The 22,493-nt window shown below is 33.9% G+C and overlaps 1 protein-coding gene across 1 annotated transcript in view; it reads right to left on the bottom strand.

Annotated features, from left to right (window-relative positions):
• LOC150097037 (sodium/hydrogen exchanger 3-like) overlaps positions 1-22,493 on the bottom strand; it is a 126,783-nt gene that overhangs the window by 10,906 nt on the left and 93,384 nt on the right. Inside the window, exons 4-10 of the mRNA XM_090408607.1 lie at positions 18,678-18,895; positions 17,671-17,873; positions 15,535-15,624; positions 15,014-15,087; positions 12,593-12,808; positions 3,892-4,042; positions 3,076-3,274 (exon numbers count right to left, since the gene is read on the bottom strand). Of these exons, the coding sequence (XP_090264733.1) occupies positions 3,076-3,274; positions 3,892-4,042; positions 12,593-12,808; positions 15,014-15,087; positions 15,535-15,624; positions 17,671-17,873; positions 18,678-18,895 (1,151 nt within the window). The remainder of the gene's footprint in view (positions 1-3,075; positions 3,275-3,891; positions 4,043-12,592; positions 12,809-15,013; positions 15,088-15,534; positions 15,625-17,670; positions 17,874-18,677; positions 18,896-22,493) is intronic.

Genomic DNA, 22,493 nt, shown 5'->3' with positions numbered 1-22,493 from the left:
TCACACTTGTTATTGAATTCATTCGCTCATTGTGTGCAAACACACAACATCCAATAGCAATCCATTGGATGTTATGTGTGCACTACCCTGAGAGAAAAAAAAAAAAAAATGGGTTCTCATCCCCTTCTTAGCGACATTCATTCTCAACTTCCAAGGATGCCCTCTTGTCCTTTTCCTACCCTCCATAAAATTAAAAATTCCATCAATTGAAATCCCGTATGACCCTTTCAGAAGCTTGCATGTCCCCATCATATTACTCCTATTTCTCCTGTTAGTGTCGACAGTCTACCAATTCTCAATCTGTCTTCATAATCAGTATTCCGTAATCCTGATATCATTTTAACACTCTCCTTTGTACTCTCCCCAATATATCAGAATCACAACGAAAACTAGGAGACCAGAACTGTGCACAATAGTCCAAGTAAGATCTTATAAAGGACTTGTAATGCAAAATGATATCCTTATCTTTACAAGTCAAAGTTCGTTTTAGCATTGCAATTATCTTTTGAGTTGTATTTGCAATCTTTGCTAAATGGCCCCCGAACTTCAACTTCCTATCTGCTAACACTCGAAGATCCCTAGCCTCATCAGTTTCTTTTAGCCTAATCCCACCAATACAATACGACACTGGATATTTAATCACGCCAAAGTGAATGATCTTACATTTACTGACACTAATTTTCTCATTCCCATAATTCCAGCCTATTAAAATCATTCTGCAAGTATTCTATATCAACAGCATTCTTGATTACCCTACCTCTCTTTGCATCATCAGCAAATAGCTGTATGTCGCTTGTGAAATACTACCCAATATCATTAGTTACAGATTGAATAATAATAATGGACCAAAGATTTGGAATACATCTTAAAGTACATATCGATGAGCCAAAACATCATGACTACACCACCTCTTTCCCTCCAACCAGACTGCAAGATTGATCAGAAGCAGTTTTTATGGGTATCATAGTTCAAATAGAAGGAGAAAAGCCCAATAGTGAATTTTTAATCCAAACAGGGATTATTATTAATTTTTACTTAAGATGAAATAAACTGCTAAATCCGCAGGATAAATGTGTACGAAGGCTTACGGACCTATTGAATATTTTTCCTTACCATGGTTTTTTTAATGATACGAAGAGACCATTCCAAATCAAGGAATGGGCTCTTCAAGGCCACTTAACAAAGGGAAAAAGTCCGTAAAAACAAACTCAGAAGAATATATCGAAAATTCTTTGGAGAGGTCTATAATATTACTCATTTGGCACTGTATAGTAGGTAGCAAGTCATTGCGTGTAATTATACAACTTCTGACTTGCATAATTTCTGGCTATTTCTTTACTAAATAATGCAAGTCAGCCGTTTAGGATACGGATCTAAGTAGGAGCGAGACTGGTCATACAAATTACGTGAGAACTGGAACAGAATGAGCTAGTGCTGCTGAAACAGGCAAAATATCTACATTTACGTGACGTTTATTCCTGTATAAAAGTTATTGGAACAGTTAATACTTTAATATATATTTTTTTAAATATTGATAGTCTATAAGAGATTAATAAAAGTGCATTTTGTGCATTACCAAAATCATGATTTTACATACATCTGCGCATGTCACATGAAATTACTATGAAGACAAAGATGGAGTGCCATCAGTGGCACACCCAGAGGGGATCCAAGGGCCCTTGGCTCCCCCAAAGAAAAAGAAAAAAAAATACTAGAATATTTTCTAAAAATCTTTTTTTTTTTTAAATTACGATTTTTTTTTATTTATGTTGTGTTGTCGTGTCTTCTATTTCTATGATACTTATGAATTAGCGATCATTGCAGATGCTCAGTCATTGGTCGTATGCGATGCGTAGTTTGTATTCTCAAATCGTCTACTCAACTCGCCTCCCCCCCCTACCCCAAAGATTAAATTCTGAGTGCCATTATGTTGTTTCAACAGGTTCAAAGGCCAATGGTGTCGGAAAAACGGGTTACACATGCTTTTATTGGTACTATCCTATCGAACGATGGTTGCACAATGGAATTAACAGCCTTTCATAGGAGCGAATGTCATGTGACAGTCAGAAGACTCAGATGTTCATTTTAGGAATATGCGTGATATTGTGTAACAGTTAAGCATTCCCACAATTGGAAACATCATAATAAAACGACGTTGGACACGCTACCTAATAAACACCTAGAACAAAAATTTATATTAATGTAACTGATATAACCACAAGAAAGAACATATCTTAAACCCTTTAACCCGAATGTTTAATCAAATTGTAATAATTTTGTTTAGGATATATAAGACGTCAGAAATTTTGAAGAAATTCGAAGACAAAGAGGTGCGGGCCGTCATCAAGTTTTTCGTGCTGCGAGAAAAGTCCGCAACTGAGATTCACCAAACTTTGCGTGAGACTTTAGGGGACTGTGCCCCAGCATATTCAACAGTTGACAGATGGGTGCCCAAGTCTGGGCATCCTGAGACAACACATGCCCCCAGGTCAGGAAGACATTCCACAGCGATCACACCTGAAAACATCGATGCAGTTCATGCCAGGATCCTTAATGATAGACGAATATCACCCAAACACATTGCAAGGACTCTGAGGATATCCAGGGAACGACTTGGGATCATTATCCACCAGCATTTGTAGCGGGTCCCCGAATGTTTCAATGCCGACCAAAAGAGAGAACGTGTGCTGTCATCTCAAGGGATTTTAGGTAATTTTGAGAAATCAGGCACAAATATTTTTGCCTGTATTGTGACTTTTGATGAAACATGGCTTCATCACTATGACCAGGACCAAACAACAGTCAATGGAATGGACACACAAACATTCGCCACTGCCAAAGAAGTTCCGAACACAAAAGTCAGTAGAGATGGTTCTTGCCATTGTCTTTTGGGATATGGATGGTGTAATCCTTATCAAGCACCTTTCGTTTAGTACATACGTATGTATGCACTAAACTAAAAATTGTATATTTAAAAGCGATTGAAACTCCAGAAGAGAAATAATACCAATAAGCAACGCGCAATTTGCTGCTTTTATAATTATTTAAATTCGAATATCATGAACAACAACTAACTTTGGTTTATATTGTTATTCCTGTGATTTGCCACTTTATTTGCCAGCTTGGACGATATTCTTGGTGATGCACTTTTTGTCTGACGATGTTTCTTTTGCGTGTTTTCGTTAAGCATTCTACGTATTTGCATCCGTACATGGTGATGGAAGGGTGGATGAGATTCAGATTCCTCCACTTCACTTCTGCTATACCGTCGAGTCTGAAAGTTAAGATTTAAAACGTTTGACAATTCTGTTATAAGACAACTAATCAACTATTGTCACAAAACTATTATATACTAAACTAATCCACGAATCAGAGATTAAAAGCAGATAAGTGTAAAATATTGTAAAAGTCACTAATTTCCATTCTATCCTTACATCTCTTAATAACTGAAAGAAACCAGAAAATATTTATTAAAAGCAATAGTATGATCATTAAATTAAAACGCACTTATTAATTTAAATATTGTTGATATATGTTATTCATAATAGTGTTTGTAATGGAAGCGATCAACTCTGATTTAATTAATCCGTATGAAAATTGTCGCTGTATTTATTAAAAAATGAAATCCGGTAGCGCCACCTATTGCTGTAATTAATTATTTATTTTTAATCGCGCAAAACAGCCGTCAGTATATTTCAGCAAACGATACTCTAACAGAAAGTTTCTTATTCGACAGAGCAACTGTTACTATAGCAACCATTTCGATTCTGTTGATTTAATGTGTACCATTAACATTTTAATTGCTAAAGCACACACTACTCGCTAGAAAATACTTTTTTTTTTTTTTTTAATGAAAAACACCAACTTATAGCAATGAATATATCAGCTTACTCGCTTTGGTGGTTTAAACATGGCATCTTCCAAGATATGATGAATTTCAGCATCAGCAAGATCTCTGTAACTGGGATTATATTCCAGTTCTCCCATATCCACGTTAAGAAAGTGAGTGTCGTTTTGAGATGTTGACTTGTCATCACCCAATCTTTTGTTTGATTCAGGGGAAAAGTCAGGAAGAAAATATACATGTAGTTTATCGGTAAATTAAAAAAATAAAATTCTGGTTAAATAAATAATTAGCATGTTTTTAATAAATTATATATTTAAAATAAAATACCATCGCTAAATTAAATAAAGTAATTTTTAACAAATAATTATTAAACAAATAATCAATAAATAAATATTTATCATGAAATAAAATAATATATATAAGTGTGTGTGTGTGTGTGTGTGTGTGTGTACACACACCTATTCTGCCTGGACGGAATAGGCATTTAATTCATATTAAATAACTTTAATATGAATTAATATTAGTAATAGCATCCGTGTATAGTTATGTAATTCATTATCACAACTGAGCCGTTGTTTTGGGCTTTGGTGCTGTGTAGAGTTTAATTGTTATGAGGGATTACAGCCAAAGTAATAACTAATGCCATGAGGCAGTTTAATTTTTGTCAATTGTAACACACAATTTTATATGCTTTGGAAACATTTCGTGTAATTTTTTCATTAAAGCGGTCAAATTTGCACGAAAGTTTTACGAAAGATCTAAAGTTGCAATCAAATTATAATAAATGACATCTCTACGGAAACCTAACATTGCGAACTATACATTTAAAAAAAAAAAATCTTTTGGATAGTTTCTATACTTGTGATAAATAAATAAACAAAAAGTCTGGAACCCAAAGCTTTAAGATATAGATATGTCACCGATGGTCCATTTTTAGATCAAGATTCTTTGTATCTTTCGGACCTCTTTCGTTATGGTTATTTATATCTTCAAACTAAATTTAACTTTTACTGTTTATTGAAATTTCATTCCTCCTCGGCTCTTTAGCCATGTTTCGTTTAGTTAGAAAGAAATGAAGAGAGATAGATGTTGCCCCCCCTAAATCTCGGACGTGTAGTGACAAAAACGAATCTAAATATCTATTTAAAATAAAGAGCCAATAGGCTTCATTTCGGCGATGTAAATTATTTAAATTAAGGGGATATTAAATCCCACATTGTTTTAAACCGTCTAAATTCTGCTTTAAAACAATGTGGGATTTAATATCCACTTAATTTAAATAATCTACATTCTATCTATTATATGAACGATATTATTAGTATATGAATTAGTGTACATACACTAAAGGATTTTCGATCCCTGATTGTTCAACAATATACTGCATATAGAAAAATATATAATAATTCTATTTTTGAATAATGGATGGCGCTGGAATTCATAACATGCATTTTGCATTAGTATTACATTTATACAGAGTACATACACACAGAGAGAAGATCCAATCCATCAATATTAAATATAATGTGTTCTATTTGAGATTAAGTCTCAAAAAATATTAGTGGAGAATTAGAGCATTTAATTCAACAATTACAAAAAATAATTTCAAACACGAGAAAAACAAAAAAATAAAAATAAAACGAAATTGCACAATAAGAGTTGATTTTAAAAGAATAACAAAATCAGAGAATAATTGGATAAAAGATTGTTTTATGTATGATTCCTAACAGAATGCTCTGATACCATAACGGGTAGCAGTAGATATTTTTGGAAGATGTTAAATTCGAATGCCTTTAAAGACCCCCTTCATAAATCAATGTAACAAGAGCCAATACGTTCTGAAAACAAGGCCACACACACAGCTTAGGTGGATATAAGTGTGTAGGACTTGTACGGCTTTTGGAGTGACGAGGGAAGACATTTTAAGATGACCTTTAAAAAGATATTTTCATGACTATGTAAAGAAGGGGGAAAGTGTTGTTAAATATTGTCTCAGCCACTTATAGTGTGGCTTCATAAATAGAATTGTGGAGATATCCCTTACTTTATTCTAGCTATTTATTTATCCAGAGACAAAGAGATTAAAAAAAAAACGCTTTTTAGGAAAAATTGTGATGCAGATATTTAATGTATACATTCCTGTGTCAAACATAAACTAGGATTTCAACAATGCAGATATAGTCCCCCCCCCCCTCAATACCTACATATATGCAAGTATTATTAATATTTGCATACATGCAAGTATCAGTAATCTTAGATATAAATAATTACGAAATAAATAATTTATTTTTTTACATGCTATGTATTAATGTATACTGAAAACCACATTGATGTGTGTCTGTGTATTCTGCTTTATCACTGTTGTTCAACCTTTGGATAAATTATCGTATTACTGTTGGAATTCTTTTATTTTTTTATGTTTTTGATAAGTAGGGTCGTATCAAACGAAACCTCGTCAATGGTTGTGACACGTTTCTCAAGGAATATCCAACTTAGGAAACAGATCGAATCAGTGGCGTATCTAGAGCTTTTGCCGTCCCTCTTAATACACACCAAAAATACTACAAAAAGTCAAAAACGTATAGGGAAATAAATTAAAACACCATGTTTATGTTTTTAGTTGGAAGCAGGGGCGGCTCGTTCATAGGCACTGCGGAACTGCAGCACCTCCAATTTTTCTAGATATATAAATATATTTATTAATTTATTTATTGCTTGTAATATTTAATTTTATCATCCGATACAATTCTCTTATTTTGTATAAAAAAATAATAAAATTCCACCTTGTAGCACTCAGGAGGGCGCTAGCAGCACTGTGTTTACCACAGTGTCCTATTGCTACGCGCGCAAGCATATGCACGTCATAGTGAGATGCGAGCTATTAGTGTAATGCGGCACTGTCCGTCGCGCAGTTCCACTGTTGTTTATATGCAGTTTGCGCCAGTAGTAGAGTGTTCATAGTGCTTATCGTGTTTACTCCGTCTCTTTAAATATTTGGACATTACAATTAAAGGATTTAATTGTAATGTCCAAAAATTGTAAATCCATTTCTTTAATTGTAATTAAAGGAATGGATTTTATTTTTAAGTAATTTTGAATTATACCAAACTGTATAATTTTATCGATAATAAAAAAATATTTTTTCATGTTTAATTTAAAAAAAATTTTTTTTACCATAATTTTGATATTTTATTCAAAAACACTGTTAAACCGGGAAAACAATAAAAACAATCCTTAAGAATCCCTCGTACGTACTGATTGGGGGCCCGTATGTTGATATGGTCAATGCATGCGAAGACATGTAAAGCAACAGATCACCTTTATAAGTACTAATGACTCAATAGTACTAACTCATGTCGACAGACTATACGAACATGTAGTCTCTCGAATTACTCACTCATTCTATCGGAACTTTAATACAACTTCATTAAAAATACATTATCGAGACAACTACCGTGTGTAAGGGTAATACCCTCAAGGTATTCGGAGATTAAAAGGAGGGAGGGCCCTCCTAATTAGCCTTCTCATTAAATTTTTCAGATGATATCTCTCACCGAAGACGTACAGTGTTTGCCTGGGGTTTATTTTATTCACTCATCGCTAGATTAATAGACCTAGCTTTTCACGGCTGCAGTGCTGACGGAGCGTGCGCGCAGGTCGGTGGATTTTTTCGATGAAAAGCAAATCCGCATGCATGTAGTTAGGACTACACTGAAGTTCCAGGGGGTCCGCGAAAGCTTCTGCCTTTTCATCATCTCTGTAAGCTATGCCTCTTTCACCGTGAATGGGCTGGATGTTGGAACGATCCGTACGGAGAGCTTTAGCCAACTTCCACAGCGAGTTATCCTCAGCAATTAGGAAACACAGCTTTCTTTCCCACTGTTGGTTCCTGCAATTTGTTGCCCTATTTAGCTCTTGGGGAGATAATGTGTTGTGATAACAGCGTCTGATTCTGTTTTTATTACGGATTAGATTTAGTTTCTTCCAGAAGCAGGTTTGCTTGAGATGGGGTGGTAACGGTGGAGGCTGCTGCCAAGCCAGCATGAATTGTACTTTCTAGATTATTGACAGCAGCGTCAATTTCTTCACAGGAGGAGAGAGTTGGTACCGAGCCTATAAGAGTACGTAGTGCGACATTGAATTTAGTGAAGCTTGTGCAGGTCTGGGCTGGGGATGTGTTCAGAGTCTCCTCCTAGGCTTAGTAGTACTGGGTTGTGGTCAGAACTAAGATCGTTAATCACCTGTATCTGGAATTGACGAGATGTGTTCTTGAAGATGGCTATATCCAGTATATCAGATCTGCCTTGCGGTCCTTAGTGCGTTGGTTCAACTGGACCTGCAATGACGATGTTTCTTAGTATAGCAAAGTTGTAAAGCATCATGCCATTATTATTGAATATTTCACTATTCCATAAGGGATGTTTTGAGTTGAGGTCTCCCGCCATGATTGTTGCTTCATTAGTATCGAGCAATTGAGAGAGAGATCGGAAGTTTGGAGAGGTTTGCCAGGAGGGTTATAAAGTGAGTATATTTTTAGGCTGCCTGCGTTACTGGTGTGGACTTGAATACCAGTTTCTTCAATATTTGTTGTAGTGGTCTTCTTGATTTCGTTATAAAGGATGTTTTTCTTGACAAACATGGCTTTGCCGCCACCTCTGGCATTGAGTCTATCATTTCCGAGTAGCGAATAATATCTAAGTTTAGGGTTGTCGCAGGCCCGAATATGCGTCTCATTAATTAAGAGAATATCAATTCTGAAGTGGTCTGCAAATTCTTGTTGCTCCAGGAGTTTGTTACTGAGACCATTAGCATTCCAGAGTGCAATCTGTATGGAATTAATTGAGATAGTCGGATTATCCATTAAGCATTGAGAATATGTCTTGGGTATTTTTCAGGAATTCCTTTGTATCACTCTGATTGGGGGTTTGTTTTGTTGAAAGCAGTTAACATCTCTCCTAAGGTAGCGGCTAGAATAGCAACAGAGTTTTGATTGCTTGGAACAGGTTCTGCCGGGTTTGTGAGAGAGGAAACCACTGAGGCGAATAATCTGTTAGTTGCAGTAGTCCGCAGAGGGCTTTCTGTTGCAAAAGATGTTCTACGCTTTTGAGTTGATTGGGCTTCTGTTTCCCTAGCTTTCATGGGTGGGAGGTTAGATGGGTGGGTGGAGTGTGCAGCCTTTGTAGTTCGCCCGATGCGGACCGCCACCATTTGTTCCAAATCACGCACTTAGCGGGAGTAGTGCGTGATTTGGAACATGTATGAGAGGGGTGATTGTCTCCCATTTGTACTCTGCTCTACAGAGCTTCTGCGCATGCCAGTATTTCTGGCAGCAGTGGCATTGTCCTGCAGATGTTTTTTTTCTGAGTGGTTCAGTCTTTATCACTAGATTACAGTCTTCAGATCATAAATCTCTCTGATCTTTGCTAATTTCCACTAAAACCAGAGGCACGGGACGTTTGTCTGCTCGATACATACGCGAGACTTTTATCGGCTCTAAGCCTTGTGACCTTAGGTCAGTGGTTATCTCTTCTGATGTTATCGTTCCCACTAGACCTCTGATAACAACCTTTAAGTTTTTCTCTCTCTTTGGCTAGAATGTATGGTATGGAATTTCCAGTTCGTCCATGAGCTTAGTAAGCGGACGATAGTCCGATGTTCCTTTGGGTTGAATGCGGACACCTTCATCGGTGTTTTTAGACGATGTGAACTTAATTTTGGTGTTTTTCATCACCTCCGCAACTGTCGACCATTTTTCTTTGGCACTTAGAATCACCCGTGGGACTCTATCTTTGGGCTGTGCCACTGTGTCCATCGGTGCTTTAGGCGCTGCGGTTGGAGACACCTTCTTACACTTTTTCCTGCTGACTACCCGGTAGTCGTCAGTGTCTTCTAACGACTGAGCGTCAGCTGTTGACACATTCTCTCTGGTGTTGTCTTGAGAAGTGCTGGGGAGAGGGCCGGTAATTCCCTGATTCAACTGCTGGGATCTTATGGAGCTCTACTCTGCCTTGCCATTTGGTATGCAGCAATATTTCTACTCGTCTGATATTGTTTAAAATTTAGGTCTTCGAACGGAAAGTGCATGTCTACGCCTGACCTGTGATTTAATAGGAGTTTTGTGTGGTTCAGGACCTGCCATGTCCGTTCCTACCACCAAGTGTAGACCGGTAGTTGAAATCTCCTTCTGCAGGCAGAAGACTACTGATGGGCACAGGGCCCGAGAAAGTTGCATTAAAAGCAAAAATCTTACCTTACACTGAGCAAATGTTGAAAAGAACCCATTTTGATAACATGAAAAGTCCAGTCAATGTTCACAATCGACAATCTCCAATCACTCTTACCTTAAATTCGAGCTAAAAAATCACTAATTTACAGCACAACGACTACTCATCTAAATAAAACCAAAGCAGACAATTCTTCTCCCAAAATTCAATAGAAAAATTAGGCAGACAATTCTTCTCCCAATCTAAGTCTACAACATTCCTTGCGGCCAGAAGTATAAACATATTTCAAAAATTAAAAAGGTGCGCGAATAAAATTATTGTTATTTTAAAATTTTTCAATAAAATACAAAATATTTATTATTTTTTATTTATTTAAATAATTTACAACTAGGTTATAATAAATTTATTCAGAAGAGAAATGTTTTGCTGTTTTTGAACCCATTTCAGAAAAATGCATTGAAAGAATATTTACTATATTTTACTTCAGTTGTCAGTTAAATAAAATGTTGTTACACCTGAAATCTTGAGAATATAGTATTCTCAGTTATCATGGTGTAACATGAGAAATAAATAACATAAATAAAAACCCCTCCATAAAAAGGATAATTTAATTAATAAAATATTCTTGCATCCAGTATAAATTGAGTAAAATGTAAAGGTCTATTGTTTAGTTAAAATAACAAAAGAAAGGAATGTATTAAGATGTATTATGACTAAACAAGGAATTTATTAAATAAGTAGCTAACTAAGAATTAATTTAGTAATGCGATTAAGAATGAAAGAGTTAAGTGCATAAGTACAAAAGAATGAGTCATGAGATGCGCTATGTAAGAGGCTACAGATTGAGCATTAAGTAGAATTCTGGGAAAAGTTTTGAAAAGGGGTTAAGATAGAGGCTAACAAGAGAAATAACGGAATATCGCTTAGGGCCTATACCCGGATAGAACCTTCGTTACGAGTTGCCGATCAAAATGACGTATGGCGGCAAAATGCTACCCAATTGGTAAACAGACGAAAGACAAGTAGGAGGCGGGAGAAAGAAGTAAGAAAGGATGCCGTTAGGGAAGCAGCTATAAAAGGGTTGGTAAACCCCCCCCCCCCTCGAGGCTTTTTTTCGAAGAGTAGGCTCTTTTGGTTTTGGGGGAAGACGTTTAGATAGTCAAGGAGGCTTGAGGCCTTTTTGCCTTTTGCCAGAGGAGAAGAAACGTTTGGATAGTAGCGGTGGTTTTAGTTGGGTTTTCTAGTGGATTTCACGGTGTTCCTGAGTGGAGAGATATGGCTTATATCCTCATGCCACAACAAGGAATCGAAGGTGAGCGGGAAAGTTATTCCCCTATTCTTATGTAGAAAGCGAAATATGCCATGGAGTCATAGGAAACTGTGAAGATGTCGATGTCCTCGTTTCGGATGGTACAGCCGACGGCGCAGATGATTATATAGCCCTGAATTGCAAGAAGTTATACAAGCAAGTCCGTTCAGTAGAAGGTAAAGGCCCGTAAGTGAAGCTAAAGAAAGGTATTGTGAAATTTGTCTTATGTTAACTAGAAGTTGTTTGTGATAGGTACCATTGTCATAATACGGAACTGTTAAAGTGATTAGGGAGATTTATAATAGGACTTTAGAATTTGATAGAGAGTGTTAAAAGTAAGCTAGCTAGTGTTGATAATTTGTGAATAATTAATTATCTTAAGAATCATGAGTGCCTACTATTGACATAGTTGTGTGTTAATGAAGTAAATGGTTTTATTAATATTGAGTTTGATTAGTGTAAATTGAGTAATCAAGTAGCCTGAGGAATTTGAATGCCTAGTGTGATGTGTAGAGAATCGGAATTGTCATAAGTATGTGCTAGAGTAATTAATGACTTTGTTAGTGCACTTGAAGTTGATTAATCTATTAATGTGTGGTGATCTAATCTTTCCACGTTAAATGAGTTCATGTTTTGTATGAAATTTTGTGGCGGCATGATCGTAGTAACTTTTGTCGAATCATAGCCCAACTAATTGTATTGAAAGATGATTTTAGTGTATAAGTAATATAGTTGAGTAATTTGATATGTACGATTTTTGTTTGTAAGTCAAACAAAAATCGTAAGATTTTTGTTTGACTTACAAACTGTCTTCGGGACACAACAATGTTAATTTGCATTAAATGCCAAAATGAAATCTTTTGCTAATTTTAGACGATTTTGAGAAATAGATTAAACGCAGTAAATATGTTGTGCGTGTTGGGGGGGGGGGGGAATACGTTATCTGATATACCGGAAATAATATCATCGAAAGCAGAAACGCCAAAAGAGGGAAATATTACAAATAATCGAACATATTGAACAAAGTAGCCTGATGTCAAATGAACTTTTAGAATTCATGCATCGATTGAGGAACACATTTTCAAACATTCTTAGAATAAGAATGAAACAAGATGGTGTGTGTGCGTGCGCGCTCGTTATTTCCCAGATGAAATTTCGGTATTTTTTTTTCCTTTAATGTTTTTTTGTTAAAAGTCAATAAGAAAGATTACCTACCTTGAGAGATTCACCTGGGTATAAGATCTGAAGAGGGACGATAAAGAAGTCCCATTGTCAATGTTGATGGCAGGTACTGAGCTTCCATTTTGTTTCACAATTGTCATGGCGTCTGCGATATTCAATTTCGAATAAGTCTCCAAGATCTTCGGTTCCCGGATCTTAGAAGTTCGAGTCAAAAGTGGGCGTATGAAACGATTGTTGTAATATCGGAATCTGAGATAAGAAATGCAGATTAGAAATAGGTAAAAATTGCAGTAGACAAGATTATTAAAACAGCAAGTGAACACTTATTGAAAGATGTAGTGGCTATTATCAAACAAACGCATCCTTTGCAATTTAGCTATTTATGATGTTTATTATTATTAGTTCAAATCCTTATTAAAATTATTAATCAATCATTAAGTATTTTAAAAATTAAAAACTTAAAGAGGTGTATCATTTTACTATTCATTTTTGCTTTGTTTAAAGTGACACGTTAAGTTAAATTTAAAAAGGTAACTTTATAATTTAACTTACAAAGAAATTCTATAAAAATATAAACATTCAGTATGAAATAATTCAGTACGGAAGTGGCAAATTAGAAATACTTTTGTTTGAAATAAAAAAAAAAAAAACAAGGTGCATATTTGAGAATGGCCGTACATAAACATCATCAAGTCTCATTGTCAAACTAATTTCAAATAGATTGGGAATGTGTTTCTTATACTGTTCCGTATATGAACTCCGGAGCCTTCGTAGCTCAGTCGGTATAGACCAAGCCCTTTGGTCGGAAAGACACGGGTTCGATTCTCCAAGACGTGAGGAACCTTTATCTGGTCTTTTCTGAAGAAAGGCGAGTTAACCGATCTCACACAGAGTTAGAGAATTTTTTTTTTTTTTTTTTGTCCTCTAGAACAGGCAAACCCGCATCGTGAACAGTCATGGGCTACAGTCAGAAATACTGCCCTTAGGAGATGCAGCAAGGGGTGGCGACCCACTTGCATTAATTAGCTGTAAGCATCCTTGGTAGGGGAGGACTCAACCCTCCCTAGGATAGGATGGGAGAGTAGATATGATGATATATACTCTTCAGATGAAAAGACTTGGTAAGACTCTTTGCTTCCTGAACGTGGTGGAGATACGAACCTAGACTTTTTCAAGAGAAGTCTAAATACCGTGTTGCCCTCTGCTGTACTTAAATTTATAAATAAATTCCATACGTTTGAGGTTACAAAACTATAGAACGTCAGCTACGCATGTCAGCAATTAATATAAATATACTGTTTAATCCAGTTTATTTTTCCCAATATACTGCGAGAAAGCAAAGTGCAGAAACCAGTGGATAGATGCGATTTAGAATTAAAATAATAATAATAATAATAATAATAAAAACTTGGTTGACATTGTTTTAGTTATCGAGAGTTTTCTATACCTCCTGCAGAAGCATTGAATGCTCAAGGCCTTTTTGCCTGCGTGCAGGATGAAAAACCCCAGGATAAACTGGGGAGAAAAACCCTGCAGTCCACGCCTAAGACTGGCTAACTTGGCTATGGCTGAGGAAGATCCTTAAGCTCCTCACGTCTTCGACGGGGATCGAACCTAGGACCCTCCTTATCCAGGCATATGATTGCGAAGGGCAAAGCCACTAGGCTAACCGCGCGGATCTTCTCAAATTTCGGTAACACGATAAAACAACGCCAGTAACAATGTCAGTTAAGTCGCTATCCATAAATTATAACCCACCTTCTATTTTCGAAGTATTTATCTCATTTTTTTCTCTGACACGAGATTCTTATTAGAAAACATTATCCTTCGTAATGTTAAAGGGTTCTTTGGGTCTCCCATGGCCGCTCGCAACCGTCTTGACATTGTCCTGAGGTACTGTAGATCAGCTAGACAGAATAACAACCCGAAGCCAGTGACCGAGCAATGCGCTGGTGGCGATGATACACACCATACGATCCTCCCAATGTTCGATGGCATTCAAATGAGAAGAATTAGGATCAGTGGAGCACATGGAATGGTTAGATATGATCTTCGAACCGTGCTTGCTCAATGAGTGCCTTGTGACACTGAGCGTTGTCTTGCTGACAACTTCGGACACATTGTCACCATGTAAGGCAATACCTGATCCGAAAAAATCTCCAGTGAGGACCCAGCGATGTACATGACAACATTCCCATACAGGATACAACTACAACTGGTGTCTTTCTGGCCAAACATGCAGTCTGGTTGGTGATCATAAGGTTTTGGTTCAATGAGTGTAATTCGTCTGATAAAATTCGTAAAATAATGAGTCATAAGGTTAACTTGAATTCTGAAGGATCTTTTCTAAATAATATTATTAAGTGATCTCATCTAGTTCCTGGTTAAGTAGAATTTGTGTATTTTCTTATATCTTTATTTTCACAGAAAGAAAAATCAATTTGATTGACTTACTTGTCTCGTAACTTGTTATTCCCCATTAAATGATCGGATATGCTTTCAATGCCTGCCATGACGTGGTCCATCACCTGTAAAAGATCATTCCAACAACGAAGTGTTAATTAGAATTTTAAAAAATATAGAAACTAACAATTGGATGCATTTTATTTATTTTATTCTTTTTATTATTAATCAATAAAAAATATTTTGCACATAATCTATTTCATATATAAATATCACCTTAAAAACTTAAACAGGTGTACCATTTTACTATTCATTTTTGCTTTGTTTAAAGGAACATATTAAGCTAAATTTAAAAATGAAACTTTATAATTTAACTTACAAAGAAATTCTATAAAATATAAGCATTTAATTTAGTATGAAAGTGGCAGATTAGAAATACTTTTGTTTGAAAAACAACAACAACAAAAAAAGGTGCATTTTCTTTTATTCTTGTGATTCAGAATTAATAATCATATTTATATTCATTGCATTCTTTCAATAAATACGAAATTAGAAAACATTATTAAACAAACCGTTAAATGCAGCCTTTGGTTCATGGAAAGTTTTACTTTACTGCTTGTCGCCACATTTAATGTTTTTACGAAGAAGCCAATCGTCATTCCCTAAACAATGAAATCATTCGAAATATTACAATCTTAACAAATCAGAACAACTGAAAGAAAAATAAATGAAAAGTGCAAAAAAATTAGTGGCAATAAGTTTTATAATTAATTACAAATAATATTTAATATTAAAATTAATATTAAATTCATTACTTGATTCAAATCTGATGATTTGAATTTTATTATTAATATTAAATCATTAAGGTTATATTTATACGTTAAATATATAAATCGACATGAAATAATTTGTAAGTTATGAGAGTATGTTTGTATGCTGTTTATGATTTTGTTGTTTTAGTTAGTCAATACATTCTTTTAAGTACATATTGATCATTTTTATAGCACTTCTAGGCAGTGGTTAAATTCAGCATGGTCCCTCTGGGGATGGCCCCGGAACTTTTTTCTGCTCCGTGCTGGACCGGAGCATTTTTCTGTTTTGCGAGTTCTCTCCCTATACAGTAATTGCATGTTATTAAGACGTGCATATGATTGGTGGGGTATTAACAAAAGATCACGCGATCGAAAGATAAAAGCAAGCCGCCAGTTGAGTTGAAATGCTAACTCTCTTCAACCGAACTCCAATAATATGTGAAACTGCCATAACAACATTCACTATACATATTTCTTAGTTTTAATACGTTTACGAATTTTAACACGTTCGGTTGAATTTTATTGCTGTTTTGGGGCAGGCGAACTCACACATCTAATTAATAACAATAGTTTTTAGTTAGATACTGTGTTTGCAGGTGCAACATATGGTTTTGCTTGACTCTACACAGCACAGTTTCTGTATGAGGGGACATGTGATTCATTAATTAGTGTCGTTTTTATCCCAGTTGTCTCTAATTGCACAATTTGTTGAGAAATATATTACACAGACTGCTCATACCTTATTCACTGGCATAATAAAAGTACTTGTTTTTCTTGCCTCTGCAGTATAGTGGCTATTGGAGAGGGCGTGTTGTTTACTGCAGGCTTACTATCGCCGACGTAAGGTATTTAAGCTTTTTTTTTTTTTTATGTGCGAGGTATATGTGAAACTTTTTAATTTCTTTTTTCAAAAAGTAAAGTCAAGGGTGCGAGTTATATTCGATTAAGTACGGTATTTCAACTATGGATAAGTGCATTGGTACCTTCTTTAAATGGAAAAATAGCTCGGATGACAGTGATAATGCAAAACGAGTTTGTAAATTTTGGAAATCCGTAGGCAGCAAGTTTACACCTCTCATATATCATCTTAGATTTAAGGGTGACGAGACCATGGTTGACAATTATCGCCATTTTGTGTTCCTAATCTTAAATGGCATTACTGTCTAATTCTATAGTCGATTCTTCTAAGTTGAGGGAATTAAAATTCTGAATTTTTTAAAGAATACAGTATCAGAGATTAGGCGAAAAATAGACTAATTTAGAAAATGTTGAAAAAGAAAAGCCTAGAATAATTTCAGCTAATCGTGGATTACAATCGAGCCCATATCACGATACGTAGCATTTTAATTTAAAAATTTTAATATCAGATATTAATTTCCAGACGAAGTAATTAAAAACACGATACAGTTCTCACCGATCCTAGTGATAGCTAATTTCTACTTTAGTTAGGAAATTGCATCCCCCTCCTTTATTTTAATACTAACAGCACGAAGCAGCATTTATTGAAACTGTTGAAATGTGTTTTAAGAAACAAGAACTCGCCTGAGAACAGTGCAGTGTTCACTGGATGGACACGTTTCGGATGTCTATTTCGATGAATAAATATCGCATATTTCTTCTTACATTCAGTGCACAAATTTTAAATATCATCACAGTAAGACAGAAACATCATTTTGGTTTACCTCATAAAAGCACTAATGAAATAAGTTAAATAATTCAACTATAATAATATTATTATTACTATTAAGAAAGATTTTGAAATACCTATAGTACATTCGTATGGGCTAAGATTTTTTTTTCTATTTTTATTAATTATATATTTTTTCCCATTTATTCGGGTTGACCACTCTTTGGCTATGTTCTAACCTAAACTTTTGGTTAAATAAGGTTTATTACCTGGAAAAATACTGTGAAGTAAACGACACAGATAACTGTAGTAACCATGATATGCTTTGTTGGAATTACATCCTCAGATATGATGAGTACTAAGGCAAAGGCTACAGCTCCTCGCAGTCCCCCATAGGACATTATGAACTGCTCAACCTTGTTGAAACGATGCAACCTGAAGCGATTTGCGAGTGCTGTTAACAGGATTACACCTAAACAAAAATAAAAGATTAATTTAAATATATTAGATTAAATAAACATTTAGGATTCTTCAATTAAAAAAAATTAAATTTTATTAAAAATTTTATTTTTGAATTCAATATATAAAAATATTTTTAATTTTTAATTTAATTTATTTTATTCTATTCATTTATTTTTAATATTTTAATTTTATTTATTTACAGTATTTAATTTTATTATTTTATTTAACTATTTTAATTTAATTTAATTTATTTATTTAATTTTATTATTTTATTTAATTAATTTAATTTCATATTTTAATTTAATTATTTATTTTATTCTATAAATAAAATTTATTTTTTATTTCATTTAAATTAAAATTATTAATTTAAATTTTTTATTTCTGAAAATGTAAATAATTATTTGTTGCCAAATATATTTTTTTAAAATTAAAAATTCACACTTTCCTTAATTAAAAAATTTTTTTCTGAATAATGCATTTCGGCTAGTATTTTTCTGTTAATCATATTATTAAAAATTATTTAAAGATTTTAAAAAGCCTGCACCCTTAATAAAAAAAAATAATACCAGCTATTGCTTTTTTAATAATTATTTTTTCATTTCTAATATTATACAATTAATCTTAAATTGTATAAAAAAACAGAAAGTTTAATAAAATATTTTGTGATTTAAATACAATAATTCTAATTTTTTTAATCTGTTAAAAGCCACGAACTACCACTATCAGTACATAAATTTAACGGAAAACGAAACGTGACAATATACAAAATATTTCAAATTGCTTAAAATAGTTTTTAACAGATGGCGCCTCTCACCCAACGATCTGTAGACAGTACAGAAAAGAATAGTCAAAAGTATGAACGCCGTGTTCCATTCGTGTTTATCGTTGACAGTAGAAACCCCGAGTAAAACGAATATGATGGTTTCTGAAGAATTAGCCAACATCTTCATCCCATATTTAACTGTCACATGTGATTTGTGCGAGATGTTTTCCTCCACATAGTTTTTCATTGTGATTCCGCAAAATGTCAGCCTGCAAAAACAAACAAAATACATAAAACAACACAAATACAATTTAAGAGTAACAAAACTAAACTAATTTGTTGAGAATAATAGTAGCAATATTTAATTATTGTATTGTATTGTATTCAGGAGCCACATGAAATTTCATATGCATCTCATGTGCAATATTTGGCATTCATAATTTGCGAACTTCGTAAATTAACTGACAATTCTTTAAAATAATCTAATATTTAATAGTTTCTATTCCAAAATATGGATCCAATAAAAATACAAAAGTGAACCTAAAGAAAAATATTACTAATTTATTACACAGTAGTAGTCTCTTTCAGGATTTATACACCAAAATTCGTTTTAGTTTTTATGTACTTATATTCATGATATGTAAAGAATGACGTGTTTGCAGCCATTAGCTTCGAAAATATTTTTACGTTCTTTGTTTGAATGTCGATCTGATCTCATGATCTGATACATACATATATAGTGATGATTAACATTGAAAATATAACATTGAAAATATATATATTAGAATTGTGAAAAAGAAGAGGCAAAATACACCTTGATAAAAAAAAAAAAAAAAAAAGACGATTATTATTATTCGGTACGCTACATAATTATTTAACTAGAATTAAACTATCTTCTCTTCCGGACAAAATTGCATTATTTTAACATTGCTTAACTAGTTATGCTACCAACACTATATTAAGTTTTTTTTTTTTAGATAAAGTGTCGTGGACGTAGACTGACATAAAAATACAGCACTTTACTTTTACAATAAATTTTTGTCCCTAACAAACTTGATGGTGTGCAATTTTTTTTTCTTCTCCTCCATAAAAAAATAAATAAATAAAATAAAAAAAAAATAAAAATTCTTCAGAAATGAATTCAGGTCTTTCAGAGAAAAGACCTGAGTTCGTTTCTCATCAAGACGCCAGGGCTTTTATGTGTTTTTCAACTTAAGGTGAGTTAGTCGATCTCATATGGAAATATGAGGCGATTTTGCCTCTCTAAAATATCATGACCGACCAGGGAACACACGCAGACGACGCATTGTAGTATATTGTAAAATGGCTCCATGAAGGTGTATGTAATAATAAATTACTAACGTCATTGAGATTTGTGTGCGTGAAATTCACGACAAAACAAATTCCGTATATTTCACTAATTATATTAAAATTACGGAAATAAATATAAGGAAAATTATTATTTTTACCCAACATTTGTTTGTAATAAATAGAAATGCAATACATGAGCTATTAATACATCATCTGTTATGTTGTTTCACAATGACTGAAGAAGATAAAATCCTAATGAGATGGAAGGAATACATTGAAGAACTATATGACAAGGAAAATAGACCAAATGAGTTGCCATTAGAAGATATAAAGAAGGTAAATGAAGATGATCAAGGCCCAGAGATTTTGAAGACAGAAGTGGAAATGGCCATTAATGAACTAAAATGTGGAAAGGCAGAAGAAATAGATGAAATACCTGCAGAATTCCTGAAACAACTTCAGAAGAAAGGAACTGAAGAAATAACCAAAATAACAAATTTAATTTTTAACAAAGGAGAACAGAACTACCAAAAGATTTTAAGACCTTAATATTTATACCAAAGAAAAGTAATACAGTGAACTGCAAAGATTTTAGAACAATAAGCCTCATTACGCATACATCAAAAATACTTATGAGAATCTTAACACGAAGAATTTCTTAGAGAAGATCAGTTTGGTTTCTGGAAAGATAGGGGAACAAGAGATGCGATTGGACTGTTAAGAATAGCAAGTGAAAGAAGTCTGGAAGTGAATAAAGAAGTTAATATCTGTTATATAGATTTTGAAAAAGCTTTTGATTTTGTAAAATGGGATAAGATGGTATTTTTGGAAGTAATGGGAAAGATTGGAAAGACAGAAGGCTAATTATTTCAATGTATATGGAACAAACTGCTATGGTGAGAGACATACATGGTACAACAGAACCAGGTATCATTGGACGAGGAGTAAGACAAGGCTGTTCTCTGTCACCAATTTTGTTTAACGTGTATTCCCAAGCAATGCTAAAAGAAGAATAGAGAATTTGGAAGAAGGAATAAAGATTGGAGGTAGATAAACAGATATTTGCAATAAGATACGTAGATGGCAAGGCATTACTATCATACTCTATAACTACAACAGGACTACAACATCTGTTGAACAGATTACTGGAATCCTGTATCAGTTATGGAATGAAAATTAACAGAAGAAAAACAAAGCAATGAAAATAGCAAGGAAAGAGGCAAATATGGATAGCAGAATAAATGGGGAAAAATCGAATCATTCAAAGACATTTAAATATCTAGGAAGTGTGAGTAATTGTGATGGAAGATGTAAAAGTGACATAAAAGCAAGAATAACGATGGGAAGAGATGCCTTTAATAGAAAATGAATTTATTGCGAAGTAAAATGGACAGAAACCTAAAAAAAAGACTAATAAAATGTTATGTGTGGAGTGTTGCCCTCTATGCATCTGAAACTTGGACAGCGAAGAAAGAAGAAATTAAGATCTTGGAAAGCTTTGAGATGTGGATTTGCAGAAGGATGGAAAAAATCAAATAGACAGATAAAATAATTAATGCAAGGTCTTAAAAAAGAGTAGAAGAAGTCTGTTAAGGAGGATAAAAAGAAGAAAGGGAAACTGGATCGGACATATTCTGAGAGGGAATGGAATCATCAGAGATGCCATCGAAGGAAAAACAGACGGAAAAAGATCCAGAGGAAGAGTAAGAAAAACAATGCTAGATGACATGCTCAATGGAGACACAACCTTGAAAGAGAAGGCTCAGAAAAGAGTGGAAGGAAAGTTTTGCTACTAAAAGAAAAACCTGCTCAATTGCAGAATATTAAAGAAGAAGAAGAGATATAGTCAAAAAAAAAAAATGGTAGTTTCATTTTTTTTTATTCTAACGCTAGAATAGCAGACGATAAAGCCAATGAATTGTTTTTAGTTTATTAAAAACATGTTAAGCAGAAATCGTTTGGTTTTCAAGTGGAAATATTTCACTCGCTGTTATTTGGTTACCGACGCAAGGATAAAATCACAATTCTGTCGCAATTACACATGCAGAAAATATTTCCAATTAGAATTTTTCATAACTTACCCACAATCTCCAAAACTGCTGGTCTTTAAGTTAAACCATTCTGGACTTTGACATAAAAATCAAATAAGCTTTTGTGTGACGACAATGACGCTTGTCACAGTAGAAGAAAGGCATCTTAATGAAAAACGTGCGAAATTCCTTTCTTCTTAGTGAACAAAACGGCGTCTGATATCCAATTATTCAAGGAATATTTCGAGTTTATTAGATGCAGAATTTTGCTCATTGAAAAAGGTCTTTCTATGGTGAATATCGAATAAAGACATTTGGAATATGCTGAAAATTATCATATTTTATTTTCTAATTAAATTGTTTTGAAAACTCGGCCAGAAATTAATTTAAAATAGAACTATTTATGTACTTCATTTTATTTTTGTCGTTATGGACAAAATAAAATAAAATAAATATATAAAAAAAAAAGAAAAAGAAAAAAAGTGCTTTTGACGACACAGAAACTCGCGATAATAAAGGTTGTTGC

Source organism: Typopeltis vanoorti, chromosome 18, assembly GCF_054136105.1.
Source record: "Typopeltis vanoorti isolate ZY-2024b chromosome 18, IOZ_Tvanoo_1.0, whole genome shotgun sequence".
In the NCBI taxonomy this organism is placed as follows: domain Eukaryota; kingdom Metazoa; phylum Arthropoda; class Arachnida; order Uropygi; family Thelyphonidae; genus Typopeltis; species Typopeltis vanoorti.
This window is presented reverse-complemented; position numbering and strand designations above follow the sequence as displayed.